Source organism: Bos indicus, chromosome 11, assembly GCF_029378745.1.
Source record: "Bos indicus isolate NIAB-ARS_2022 breed Sahiwal x Tharparkar chromosome 11, NIAB-ARS_B.indTharparkar_mat_pri_1.0, whole genome shotgun sequence".
Taxonomy (NCBI): Eukaryota; Metazoa; Chordata; class Mammalia; order Artiodactyla; family Bovidae; genus Bos; species Bos indicus.
In genome coordinates, this window is record NC_091770.1 from 97892526 (window position 1) to 97906550 (window position 14025).

Sequence of the window (14025 nt, forward strand, 5' to 3'; positions counted from 1 at the left end):
TGTGTCTGGAGGGCGCTGGCAGGGAGGGAGCAGCCTCAGCTCAGAGCTGCAGAAACCGTGATTGTCAGAGCTGGGGGCGGAGAGCAAGGCGGTCACCTGGGGCACTGTGTTGTCTCCTGGGGGTGTCCTAACGAAGCGCCTCAGGCTGGGGCCTTAAGATCAAGGTCTTGGTGGGGTTGGTTCTTCTCAGGCCTCTCTCTCCTTGGCTTCTGGACGGCCGTCTTCTCCCTGTGTCCTCCCATCCTCCTGCCTTGGAATGGGTCTGAGTCCTGATTGCCTCATCTTTTAAGGACACCAGTTCATGCTGGACTAGGGCCCAGACTGGTGACTTTGTTTTGAACTTGATTACCTCTTTAAAGATCTTATGTCTTGATTGTGTTGAGCAGTGAAGTGAACGACAGATATAGAGGGGTCTCCTTGTGTCTGCAGACCCTGAGCCTCGACGCGTTGTCCATGGTCTACCCCCCGCAGGAGGTGTGCGGTGCTGGCACTGAGGCCATTCAGCAGTTCCTCTGCAAAGGTAAAGCCAGGCAGCCCACCTCCTTCGCTGAGCGAGCACAAACCATGGCCCCTGGGCTGCTCTGTGCCAATGAGGCAGCTGAGGGTCCCTGCCTGCCCAGAGCTCTGCAGATCTGGCAGGAGGAGCAGGGAAGATGATTGTCACGTGAGGAAGTATGATGGCTCAGATGGTAAAGAATCCGCCTGCAATGTGGGAGCCCTGGGTTGGATCCCTAGGTTGGGAAGATCCCCTGGAGGAGGGCATGGCAACCCACTCCAGTATTCTTGCCTGGAGAACCCCATGGACAAAGGAGCCTGGCGGGCTACAGTCCATGGGGTCACAAAGACTCAGACACAACTGAGCAATAAGCACAGCACAGCACAGCAGGTATAAATGTATAAATGTGTCTGTAAAATTTTTGGTTTTGCTGTCTTAAAAACATTTTAAAAAACCCACAGAAGATGTTGCACCAGGCAATTCTATGCTCTACCTTTTTCACTTAAGAATAGGTCCCAGGCCTTTCCTGTCCCATGACGTGTGGCTCTGTCTGTTGTAAACTGCTGTAGAGTATTCCCAGTGGAACCACTGAGAGTTATTTCCCATTTGCCCCTGGAACAAACGCTTTAACCTACACTTCTCTGGCATGTTGGGAGCATCCCCTGGAGGGAAGCAGGGTTGGTAGGTGGACAGGGACAGGCGCTCTGTATTGCCTCTGAAGAGGCTCCATCGGTTTAAGTTCCATGAGGAGCATCTGAGGACTCTTCTTCCCCACAGCCTCGCTAACAATTGGTTGAGATCTTTAAAAGTCTTCTAACCTGATGGATTATTAAAAAGAAAAGACATTACTTTGCCAACAAAGGTCCATCTAGTCATAGCTATGGTTTTTCCAGTGGTCATGTATGGATGTGAGAGTTGGACTATAAAGAAAGCTGAGCACTGAAGAACTGATGCTTTTGAATTGTGGTGTTGGAGAAGACTCTTCAGAGTCCCTTGGACTGCAAGGAGATCCAACCAGTCCCTCCTAAAGGAAATCAGTCCTGAATATTCACTGGAAGGACTGATGCTGAAGCTGAAGCTCCAATACTTTGGCCACCTCATGTGAAGAACTGACTCATTGGAAAAGACCCTGATGCTGGGAAAGATTGAAGGCGGGAGGAGAAGGGGATGACAGAGGATGAGATGGTTGGATGGCATCACTGACTCAATGGATGTGAGTTTGAACAAGCTCCAGGAGTTGGTGATGGACAGGAAATCTTGACATGCTGCAGTCCATGGGGTCGCAAAGAGTTGGACACGACTGAGCGATTGAACTGAGCTGACCTGAACCTGATGGGTAAACAAGAGGAGGAGGGTGACAGAGGATGAGACAGATGGATGGCATCACTGACTCAGTGGACATGAGTTTGAGCAAGCTCCGGGAAATGGTGAAGGACAGGGAAGCCTGGTGTGCTGTAGTCCATGGGGTGACAAAGAGTTGGACACGACTTAGTGACTGAATGACATTATTATTTTAATGTCATTTCCTTGAATATTAGAATACTTTTTCACATGTTTACTGTCCACTTTTAGTATTTCTTGTGAATTGCCTATTTATATCCTTTGGTAGGGGAAAAAGGATGACATTGACTACATTAACATCTAACCTTTACCTCAAAAGGATACTATCATCAGAGTTAAAAAGACAGGCTCCCTAGGTGGTGCTAATGGTAAAGAATCTGCCTGCCAATGCAGGAGATGCAAGAGACCCTGGTTTGATCCTTGGCTTGAGAAGATCTCCCAGAGTAGTAAATGGCAACCCCCTCCAGTATTCTTGCCTGGGAAAATTCCATGGACAGAGGAGTCTGGCAGGCCTCAGTCCATGGCATTGCAAAGAGTCGGACATGACTGAGCATGCACTGCTAAGTCATTTCAGTCGTGTCCGACCCTGTGCGACCCATAGACCACAGTCCACCAGGCTCCCCCATCCCTGGGATTCTCAAGGCAAGAACACTGGAGTGGGTTGCCATTTCCTTCTCCAATGCATGAAAGTGAAAAGGAAGTCACCCAGTCATGTCCGACTCTTCGAGACCCCATGGACTGCAGCCCACCAGGCTCCTCCATCCATGGGATTTTCCAGGCAAGAGTACTGGAGTGGGGTGCCATTGCCTTCTCCAGAGCATGCACACACAACAAAATAAAAAAGTTAAAAAATAAGCTACCACCTGGAAGAAGATAGCTGCAACATATGTTATAGACCCAAGGTTATTAACTATCATATGTAAAGAGCACTTATAAATCAGCAAGAATAAGGCCAAATGGGGAAAGTGTATGAATCCTTTCAAATGTATGGGAGGCAGCTACCCAGGAAATTGTGCATAGAGCTGGGTCTTGAACCCAGGCTTCTCTACAAAGCTCAGGCATTTTTCATCTCCTCATTCTCACGTGGATGGTAAAGAGGCAGGGGGCGGGAAGATTTATTCGCTCAGCTGACGCTTATTGAGTGCTTGCCACATTTACGGCCCGGGCGTTAGGCCTATGAGCAGTGCAGGAGAGCCAGCATCACAGGGGAGCGGTGGACTGCTCTGGGTTGCAAGGCGGTCTCCTTCCCTCCTGGTCAGCCTGTGTCCGTCTCTCGCAGAGTCGGGGCTGGAGTACTACCCCCCTTCTCAGTACCTGCTGCCGGTCCTGGAGCAGGATGGGGCTGAGAACTCCCTGGACAGCCCCGACGGGCCCACCGACAGACTCTGCAGGGAGGAGGAGGAGTGGCAGGTAAGGCGCACCGCCTGCTGGCCTGTGGGCTGGGCGGCGGGGAGGGTGAGGGTCAGGGTGTGTGCGCAAGGGCTCTGCGCACGCAGGGGCGTTCAGAGCTTTGGCCCCCAGATTTCTCCATCAAACTAGAATTTACCTCCCTTCAAACGGACACGCGGGGGGTTCTCTGGTGGTCTTGTTGTTTGGTCACTAAGTCATGTCCAGCTCTTTACAACTCCGTGGACTGTAGCCCACCAGGCTCCTCTGCCCATGGGGTTTTTCAGGCAAGAATACTGGAGTGGGTTGCCATTTCCTTCTCCAAGCGATCTTCTTGACCCAAGGATCAAACCCTTGTCTCCTGCTTTGGCAGGCGGATTCTTTCTTTGGTGGCCTCGTGGGTAGGATTTCTGGCCTTCAGTACCAAGACCCAGGTTCCATCCCTGGTTGGGAGCTGAGATCCCAGAAGCTGAGTGACTCAGCCAAGCAGATACGTGTAGAAGTTTTCACAAGGCCTCCTAGGCGGCCTCACTGCACCAACTCACCAGCACCAGCTTCATCCCACTCCTCTCTGTCCCTGAATGTCTGGGGTGTTTGAATAGGGGGTTCCCTCTACTGGATTCTCTGCGCCCGTTTGCTCCAGTCTCATCCTTCAGTTCCCAGCTGAAACATCACATTTTCTGAGAAGCTTTCCACAACACAGCAGCCTAGGTCAGATCTATGGAAGTTCTCAGAGCACCCTGTGCATTTCCTGGGAGAACCTGTGTTGCTGAACTTGGGTTCAGCTGCTCATGGCTCAAGAATCCAACACTGAAAGACAAGTGTTGGCTGAAAGGAAGGATAGCTTTACTGGGGAAGCTAGTTATCCTGTGGAGAAGCTGGATGCACGTCCCCAGGAACCAACTTCCCACTGTGGGTCAGGGGGCAAAGGGTTTTTAAAGGGGGGGTTTCAGGGGTGTGGAGGCAGAGGAGGGGGCTGTGTGCGGAGCATCATCTGAAGTTGGTCGTCCAGCTGCTTGATCAGCACCATCCTGATCGTTTGGGTACAGTTTATCTGTAACTCCAGAGTCGGTTTGTTCCCATTTCTTTGAGGCCAGTTCTGGGAATTGTGTGAGATGGAGCAGTTTATGTCATGGCTGCAGTCTGGTCATCATGTAGCTCATTTCTTCCACCTGGTGGGGGTTTCAGTATCTGCAAAACAGCTGAGTAATACGACTCAGAACATTATCTGTAGCCTTTGAGGAGGAACTAAAGGTTCTTGCCTTTGTTTAATGGCTAAACAATTATTTTGTCTTGCTTGACTATTTTGCTTCTGTGTTTTCTCATTTCTCTTAAGTTACTTCTTTGGCTAAAATCTCTACAGACAAGAGGCAGGTGGAGGACATTGTGAAGGGGGAGGGGATCTGTCCTGGGAAGGCCCCACAGGGCCCTGCTCCATTACAACCACAGCTCTAATTACATGAAGAATTAAGAAAGGATTTGCTTCCTGTCTCCCTGCTTGATGGAGCTTGAGGAGAGTGGACCCCTGGGTCCCTGGGGGAGACCTAGAGTAGGTCAGGGCTGCAGGAAGCAGCTCAGCAAGGGTTGTCCATAGTAACCAGAGTGCCTCTGACGGTGAGGCCAGACAGAAACCACCTCTGCGCCCCACCCCCTACCTGTATGCTCCTCCACGGGAGCCCACAAATTGAGGCTGGGAGCGGGCACCAACTGTAGCTAGCTAGGCTTCACATCTGATTGTGGTGATGGTCACATGACTGTATGCAGTTGTCAAAACTCAGACCTGTACACTTCTTTAAAAAGATAAATTTTACAGTATATAAATTATACCTTCATTAAAAAATATGTTTATATATGGAAACACATACAAACGTATATCTTTTTTCTAAAGGCACAAACTGTAGGTAGGTAGATGCATGGACTTAGGTCTGATAATGATATTTACATGGGAGCAGGGCTAGGGAGGGTGGGAGGGAACAAGGATTAGGCCTGAGAGTGGTCAATGGATACTTTTATATGCCTTGCTTAGTTTTTTACAAGGAGAATATAGTCAGGTATTATCTATATAACTAAAGATAAGCTTAAATTTTACTCCTACCTTAGCATAGGGAAAATCTTATTTCTTTATAGAATGCTGCTTTTATAGCTCCAACACTTGATCCTGATCTCAGAACCAAATAACTAAATAGAAAGGCTGGTTTTAAAAAAAAGTGTGTGTGTGCGCGCATGCATGCGCTGATGTTGGACTACAAAAGTAATTCATGCTCCTTGTTATAAATCTAAACAATACAGAAATATACAGAGTAAGCATCTCCCCTCCCACCCTGCAGTCCCAGCGCCTGGAGGCAGTCGCCGTGAACTGATGAATGGCTCTCCTTCGTGGCTTTTGTCTCAGCCCCTCCAGAGCTGGGAGTTGAGTTTTGGTGGTGGTGCTTTTACAAGAGAGGAATCGCACTGTACAGACAGTGAAATTTGGCAGACACCCTTCTGTAGCTGCACCCACGTTTGCCCCGTCGTTCGACAGCTGTGTAATAATCCACTGTGTGGATGAACCGTGGCTTAGCAATCGCATGCTGATGGGCATTGGAGTTATTTCCAGTGTTTTCTCTCTTTTGAACAATTCTGCAGGAACTTGCACACACACCTTGGTGCATTTGCAGTTGTCTTGGGGGCTGGAGCTGGTAGCTTGCTGTGCTGTGCAGACGTACAAGGGGTCAGACACCCATTTCTTGGTCTCTTTTTTGGAACACCCGTGCCTTCTCTGTGCTGCATCCCCAGAACTTAAGACTTGAAGCTCTTTAAGCCAAGCCCCGCGATTCTCAACCCTGGTGTCCATCAGAACCATCCAGAACCCTTTATCAAACAGCCAGCCCCTTCATCCCCCACCCCCTACCCAGCCCTCCAAGGCAGTCCCTCTGGATGGACCTGCAAATCTGAGGGCTGTCAGGCTGCCTGGGAATTCTGGGCCAGTGAGAACCCCTGCTGCCCACCTTCTCTTAACCACTATTTTTTTTTTTTTTTTTGCCTCCCAGAATAGGTTCTCAGACTATGAGAAGAGGAAGGTAAGAGAATGTCTTTTGTCCTCTGTCACTTTTCTTCTCATTAAACATCTCAACTGTTACATTTGAGGAGAGGAGCTCTTCCAGCCTCTAAGTCAGGGGGTGAAGTAACAGTTGCCCCCACGTATATCACCTCCCCATGGTCTCACCCAGCCTTGGTGGGTGGGAGGATGTCCCCACTTTACAGATGAGAAGATTGAGGCTCGGAGAGATTGAGCCCATCCCCTGCAGCTCTCACGTCCTAACCCCCAGAGCCTGTGCCAGCATCACCAGGGTCTCCGTTCTTGCAGGAACAGAAGATGCTGGAGAAACTTGAGTTCGAACGGCGCCTGGAGCTCGGGCAGCGAGAGCATGCCCAGCTCCTCCAGCAGAGCAACAGCCAGAAAGATGAGATCCTTCAGACGGTCAAGGAGGTTCGTGAGCGGCTAAGTGGGGTCAGGCCTGTCTGCTTCCTCTGCCAGGGGCCTCCTGACTCAGGCTGACTCCTGACTCCTGACTCCGGTCCCTCTGATGTGGGAAGGCAGTGGGGTGACCTCTCTTAGGCCCACCCTCCAGGACACAGGGCTGGGGAGGAGTCATCCATACAGATCACCTAGTCCAGGCTCTTCCCGTGCGTGGACACTCTGAAGCCTAGCAAGGGGAGGACTTGGTCCAAAGTCAACACAGAGCTGGCAAGACAGAGGAAACCTGGTCTCCTCGTCTCAGGCCTGGGCCCCTGGCTGCTCTGCGGTACCTGAAAGGGTCCCAGCAGACCCCAGACCTCTGCTTGTCCTGCCGCAGGAGCAGTCCCGTCTGGAGCAGGGCCTGAGCGAGCACCAGCGCTTCCTGGATGCAGAGCGTCGGCGGCTGCAGGAGCAGCTGAAGCAGACAGAGCAGAACATCTCCAACCGGATCCAGAAGCTCCTGCAGGAGAACCAGAGGTCAGGCTCCCATCTCTCCGGTCCCCAGACCCAGAGACCTCCCTTAACATGATGCTCACGTGGGGCTCAATCTCTCCCTCACCGTCTCTGATTCTACCCAAGGTCTCGGTGCTGCATTTGGCACTGACTTTAAGAGAGTCTGGTTTCCCTGATGACTCAGCGGGTAAAGAATCCACCTGCAATGCAGGAGACATGGGAGACGTGGTTTGTTCCCTGGGTTGGGAAGATCCCCTGGAGGAGGAAATGGTAATCTACTCCAGTAGTCTTGCCTGGAGAATCCCATAGTCAGTGGAGCCTGATGGGCTACAGTCCATGGGTTGCAAAAAGTTGGACAAGACTGAGCAACTAACACACTTGAAAGAATCCGATCCAGGGATGACCAGGTTTGCCTCTTGGGGCTGCTACTGATTGGATCTTTGCCTCCCAAGCTTCCCATCTGTAAAGTGAGTGGGTTTAACAAGTTAAAATCACGTCCTGCTCTAATATTTTGGCTTTCCAGTCACATGTCACTCTGAGGTCAGCCATTCGCCTTACAGTGAGATTTGCCTTAATAGATCCTGTCCAAGGCCAGAGCCACAGGGATCAAGCTCCAATGGGAAAAAGCAGGTTGAATAGAGGTCTCAAGAAGCCTGAGAAAGTTTAGCTGGGGGTCTCTTGGGGAAAGATTCCAGAAACAGGCTCTGCCACACCCCCTGCTGCTCCAGCCTTCTGTCCACTGTCCTCCGAGTCCTTCTCCTCCCTCGCCTGCGGTTGAGTGCCAGAGGGAGCCGGCTGGCCTGCCATGCGCAGCGTGCCCACCCCCGGGGGCACCCAGGAAACTGCCCTCTGTTGGCTGCTTCTTACATGTGAAGTACTCTATGTCTGTTTTCTTGTTCACACTTTACCAATACTCCATGAAGCTTTAAAAAAATTATTCTTCCCATTTCACAGATGAGGAGCTGAGATTTGGAGTGGTTGAGGAATTGGCCTGAGAACACAGCCCTAAGTGGCCAGTTCCTAAGCCGCCCTCAGCAGTTCTGTTGGAAACGGACCCAACAATGACTGCCGGCTGTTCATGGTTTCCTTCACAGGCAGAAGAAAAGTTCCGAGATTCTGAAGTCTCTGGAAAACGAAAGGTCAGTGTTTTGCTCTAGCACATTCTCGATGACTGCCTGCCTTCCTGTGGGTGAGCAGACCTGGGGAGAGAAGGTCTTGTGATTCTTGAGGACTATGTCAGAAAGATTTCCTAGAGTTTTGAGGAGATTCAGGCTTCCCTGGTGGCCCAGATGGTAAAGAATCTGCCTGCAATGCAGGAGACCCACAAGTTCGATCCCTGGGTCAGGAAGATCCCCTAGAGAAGGAACTGGCAACTTCCTTCAGTATTCTTGCCTGGAGACTCCCATGAGCAGAAGAGCCTGAGGGGCTACAGTCCATAGGGTCACAAAGAGTCGGCCCAGCTGGCGACTAACACTTTCACTTTATCATGAGGAGATTCACCCCCTTACAGAGTTTTGAATTAAAAAGAATCGCTGCCTTCAAGTTGGTTAAAACATACCATGCTGAGAAAAGTTCAGACATGAATAAGAATGTATGTATATTAATGTCCAATTGTATTTCTAGTGTAAATAGTTAGAAAAGAAATTTCTGGAAAGAAAAAATTTGTGTACATGAATTATGTACAGAGGAGTAATCTGTAAGCATTAAACGTCTTATAGAAGAATATTCCTGGTTAAGGAAAGCACTATATTGCTAGGTGGAAAAGCGGTACCTACAGTGTATCATTTCTTAAAGACAACCTACTTGTATCTCTGCTCAGAAAGTAGAAGGACCCACCCCGAATGTTTACACTGAACCTCTGAGTGGTGGGAATTGGAGGTGATGAACTTTGTTTCATTCCCTTTGTGTTAAGGTGCCCACTTGAGTCATTAGAAAAGGTGATAGGTGGGGTGGCCTCGCCCCCCACTCGCTGGGGTGTTCGTGTGAGTCCCTCCTGGTCCTCAGGGACCCCAGAGTGTCAGTGCGGACCTGGCTGCTGCGCTTGGGGAGCCCCTCCCATGGGCCCAGCCTTCCTGGCTCCTGGCTGCCTGGGCAGGCCTCCTGCACGGGGGCTCGCGTGGGGTTGCGGCCCCACCAACCTGCCCGCTTCGGCCAGGGGCTGTGGCAGCTGGGGGTGGTCAAGGCCGAGCTGAGCTGTGGCTGGCGGCATCGACTATTCAGCACACCGAGCCGGTGCCCTCTGGGCTGGGCCTGGGCTCCAGGGATGCAGCAGGGTTGGTCTTCCCTTGAGCAGCCTGTGGCCTGGGCTGAGTGCTCAGGTGACTCGTGTTGCTTCTCATGAAGTCAGACCCTGCAAGAAATGTAAAGAAGGTTGTCCGCCTCCCAACCACGGTGCCAGTTTGGTGTGTGTGGCGGGGAGGTGGGGAATAGTGTACACACAGGCAACATGCACACATACACACACACGTGCAATTACTTTTATTATTTTCACTTCACTGACGTATTTCCATGCCAGAAACCTCATTATCTGTAATAACTATAGCTTTATAATTATATCGTAATTTATCGTAATTAGCCCTCTGAACATTCAAGTGGCTGCCAGTGTTTTCTAACTACAAACAATATGACAGTAAATGTCTTCTAGATATACCCTTAGGCACTTGGGTGAACGTTTTAGAAGGAGGTGTTGGAGGAACACTTAGCTGGGTATTGCCAGACTGCCTTCCAAAGCACATTTGACTGTTGACGTCCTCAGCAGTATATGAAGTACCTATTTCTCCACCTTCATTGCCATTGCCAGCGGTTATCTAGTTTTCTTAAGCTCAACCAACCCAACACGTGAAAAGAAAGTTTTACTTTTTTCGTCACTAATGGTATTAAGAATCTTTCCATGTGTTACTTTTTTTTTTTTAAGGTCACTTATTTAAGTATCAGTGAATTGGCTGTTTGCATCCTTGGCCTGTTTTTCTAACGGAATGTTCATCTTTTTATGCCACAAGCTCTTAACTGTAAAAGTTAACAGGGCCCTAGGGGAGGTGCATAATGCCATGGGCATATCAGAGGGCGCATCCAGCTTGGTACATAAGGGAGGACTTCTTGAAGGAGGTGGTGGTCATCTGGTGAGATTTCCTATTGGAAATGTTATATTTGCTCAGCACGTGGATCGCTTCCTTTCTAGAATAAGAATGGAACAGTTGATGTCCATAACGCAGGAGGAGACGGAGAACCTGCGGCGCCGCGAGATTGCCTGTGAGTCCTGGGGTAGGGCGGGGTCCTGGAAGCAGAGGGGACAGCCATCCCATCCCCCTGTTGGTCACATTTAGGGGGCGCTGGGGAGTTGCCCCTCAAGACGGTCCGTCAAATCCTGTCGTGGAGCATGGGCTCAGGGGTCAGGTTAGACTTGGATTAAAAAATCCTAGCTCAGGCACATAGCCATATGACCTAAGGGACATTACTGATCCCTGACTTTCCCGAGCCTCAGTTTTCATATCTGTAAAATGGGGAAGAAGGTAATAATCTGCCTCGTCAGGTCATTACGAGGGTCCGATAAGATCGTGTTGGCGCAGAGCGAGCATTTCATAAACGATGGCTGTCAGGGCTGCTCGCCTTGAGAGCTGCGGCGGCCCCTCTCGTGGTCCTAGGAGCTCGCCTTCCTGCTGCTCCCCGAGGGGTCCCAGGGTGCTTCACTGTCCACACAAGCGAGGGCAGTGGGTGCCACGCCGTTCTTCAGAGCCTGAGCGATAAGATGGGATGTCTGTGCACTCTCAGCCCAGGTTCATCACGTGCCCGGCGGTGGACCGGCACGTCCCGTACACCGTCTCATCCCACTCCTGCCCTGTGAGGTGTCATATTGTTAATTTCCCAATTTGAAGGTCACTGTCGTCCACCAGTTATAGAGAAGCATTGTGTTTGTATTGCCAGATGGATGTTTATCAAATAGCTGATTGGAAATAGGCTTAGTGTTAGGGGGCTTTTGTTTTCACCTTTTCCAACTTCCCTATTAGTTAGCTTAAAAAAAAAAAAAAGCCTGTATTGTTTTTATAACTGAAAAAGGTCAACAAAAGTAATGAAAAGGCAGTAACCTAGAGTGGTGGAGGGCATGTGGTGTCAGGCTGTCCCATGTGCTGCCAGAGGGAGTATGAATTGGCTGGATCTTTCTGGAGGGCAGAAAGGGTAACTCGTGTGTATATTATTCATGACCTTAAACCTGTGCACTTCTAAGAGTTATTCTAGGAAATGATCAAATAGTGAGATGTGCCCAAAGATGTCTGAGCAGGGATATTTGTAGAAGTACCATTTGATAATCACAAGAAGACTTTGGATGCAATGAAACGGAGGATTATCTTAAAACTTTGGTCATCCACGGGCTTCCCTTGTGGCTCAGCTGGTAAAGAATCCACCTGCAATGCGGGAGACCTGGGTTCGATCCCTAGGTTTGGAAGATCCCTGGAGAAAGGAAAGGCTACACACTCCAGCATTCTGGCCTGGAGAATTCCAGGGACTGTATAGTCCATGGGGTCACAAAAATGTTGGACACGACTCAGCAACTTTCACTTTCACTTTTCGGTCATCCATGCACCATAGCGCTCCGTAGCTATTAACACAGCTGTGTTGATATAGGGATGCATTCATGAAAGGTGAGAAAGGAGGTGTATTTAATGTGATAAGCATTTTAATTTTCTTGTGTTATGGTGAAATATACAAAGCATAAAACTTCCCATTGTAACCACTTGTAAATGAATAGTTCTGTGGCATTCATAGCTCTGATGGTGCATTATTCACCATCACCACCATCAGAACCTTTTCATCATCCCAAGGTGAAACTGTACACCTACTAAATAGGGACTCCCCATCCCGCCCTTCCCCAGACCCCGTAGAATCACCACTCCACTTTCAGTCTGCTTTCTGTCTCTCTGAATTTGGCTGCTCTCGGCCATGTGCAAGTGGAATCATACAGCATGTGTCTTTTCGTGATTAGTTTCTTTCACATAACGTCCTCAGAGTTCATCCATGTCGTAGCTTATGTCAGAATTTCCTTCATTTTTAAGACTGAAACATTACAACATATGGATAGAGCACATTAAAAAAAATGATATTTATGGCCGTGCTGGGTCTTCGTTGCTGCGAGGGTGTCCTTCTAGCTGTGGTGAGCGAGGGCTGCTCTCGGGTAGCGGCGCACGGGCTTCTCACTGCGGTGGCCTCTCGTTGCCGAGCACGGGCTCTAGGTGTTGCAGGCTCGGTAACCGTGGCACACGGGCGTAGTTGCTGATGACGTGTGGCGTCCTCCTGGACCAGAGATCGAACCCGTGTCCCCTGCGTTGGCAGGAGCATTCTTTCCACTGGCCCGCTGGGGAAGTCCCTGGACCGCGTTTTGCTTTTTCATTCATCCATCAATGGGCGCTTGGGCTGTGTCTACCTTTTTTCGCCTGTTGTGATCAATGTTGCTATGAACATGGGTATACAAATATTCAGGTCCCTGCTTTTAATTCTTTCATTAAAATTTTTTTAAATCCATTAATATACATTAAAAATTGACCAGAAGATATATCAATATTTCTGGGTGACAAGACTGTAGAAGACTGTGTGTGTTCAGTCTCTTACAACTCATCAGCCTTTTAAGCTGAAATTGCTTCTATAATTAAAAAAAAAGATTTTTTTTCCAAGGGTGACTGTCAGGTGGGTGACCAGCTGACCCCATAGGCCACCAGGAGCAGCTGCTCAGCCCTGCCCCTCCCTGCGCCCCCCACCCCCAACGTGTTTCTTCAGCCGCCATGCAGCAGATGCTGACCGAAAGCTGTAAGAGCCGGCTCATCCAGATGGCCTACGAGTCTCAGAGGCAGAACTTGGTCCAGCAGGCCTGTTCCAGGTAAGATAAAGAAGGGGCTTCCCGAATGAGGAAGTTGGGGGAGCTGGCTCAGAGCTGTGGAGTGAGCGTTGGCAGGAATCCCCTGCCATGCGTGGGCCACCCCACCCCGGGCCAGGTCCTCAGCAGTAAGTGACTGCTGGTCTGTGTGGCTTTTCTCGCTGGACCCTCAGGAAGCACCACCAGCCAGTGGCAGAGCTTGGGGTTTGACCCAGGCAGTGCACTCTTAACTGCGCGACTCGGTCTCCCAGGTCACAGGTCAGGAGCGGGGTGCACTCGAGGCTATGGTGAGCGGGTTGTCTCACGCCGACAGCCACTCTGGGCCTGGCCCTCCAAGTTCACCCCGGCACCGTGTTTGTGTCTGGAGGAGCCGCAGTGCCCAGCAGGTGAGCAGAGTGCCTTCGAGGCTCAGGAGCCCCAGACAGGGACAGGCCAGCAGCTCTGACCGCTCTTATGTCTCTCCTCCCACTGGGCACCTGGAGCGTGCCAGCCTTCCCCGCGTTCCTGCAGAGGCAGGGGTTCTCCTGCCTTCTAGGTGATGTGACTTTGCTTTTAGGAGCACTGTCTGTTTTCCCCAAGTGTTTGGGCACTCGGGGCAGACAGATGTGGATTCATATCCCGCTTCTATTTCTTAACTGTGATGTCTTGGGCAAGTTATTTTCCCTCTCTCAGCCTTGATTTTCTTATCACTAAAATGGGGATAAATGACAGTATCTCTTCCTAGAGTTACTGGAGGACTTGATGGACCTTGGTGATCATAATGTCGGCACATGAGGGTGCAATAGATAGCAGCTGTCGTCATGACACAAACTCGAAACCAAGACTGTCCCTAAATAATGGACATACTAAAGTGGCAGGCTTTGGGTTTTGTGCCATTAGAGTTGTTCTAGGGGGATGAGAGCAGGTCCACGGCCAGGCTGAGAAACACGGGGGTGGAGGGTGAGATGTTAGTGCTGGGAAGGACAGCTTTCTCTCAGCTTGCAGGGT

General features: G+C 50.2%; 1 protein-coding gene across 7 annotated transcripts in view; it reads left to right on the forward strand.

Annotated features, from left to right (window-relative positions):
- Positions 1–14025, forward strand: part of LRSAM1 (leucine rich repeat and sterile alpha motif containing 1) — a 33933-nt gene that overhangs the window by 8598 nt on the left and 11310 nt on the right. For all 7 annotated transcript variants that reach the window (XM_019970881.2, XM_070799268.1, XM_070799270.1 and 4 more), the window contains 8 exons: positions 430–520; positions 3117–3247; positions 6253–6282; positions 6570–6692; positions 7060–7199; positions 8270–8314; positions 10354–10424; positions 12942–13041. In XM_019970881.2, coding sequence (XP_019826440.2) covers positions 430–520; positions 3117–3247; positions 6253–6282; positions 6570–6692; positions 7060–7199; positions 8270–8314; positions 10354–10424; positions 12942–13041 — 731 coding nt within the window. The remainder of the gene's footprint in view (positions 1–429; positions 521–3116; positions 3248–6252; positions 6283–6569; positions 6693–7059; positions 7200–8269; positions 8315–10353; positions 10425–12941; positions 13042–14025) is intronic.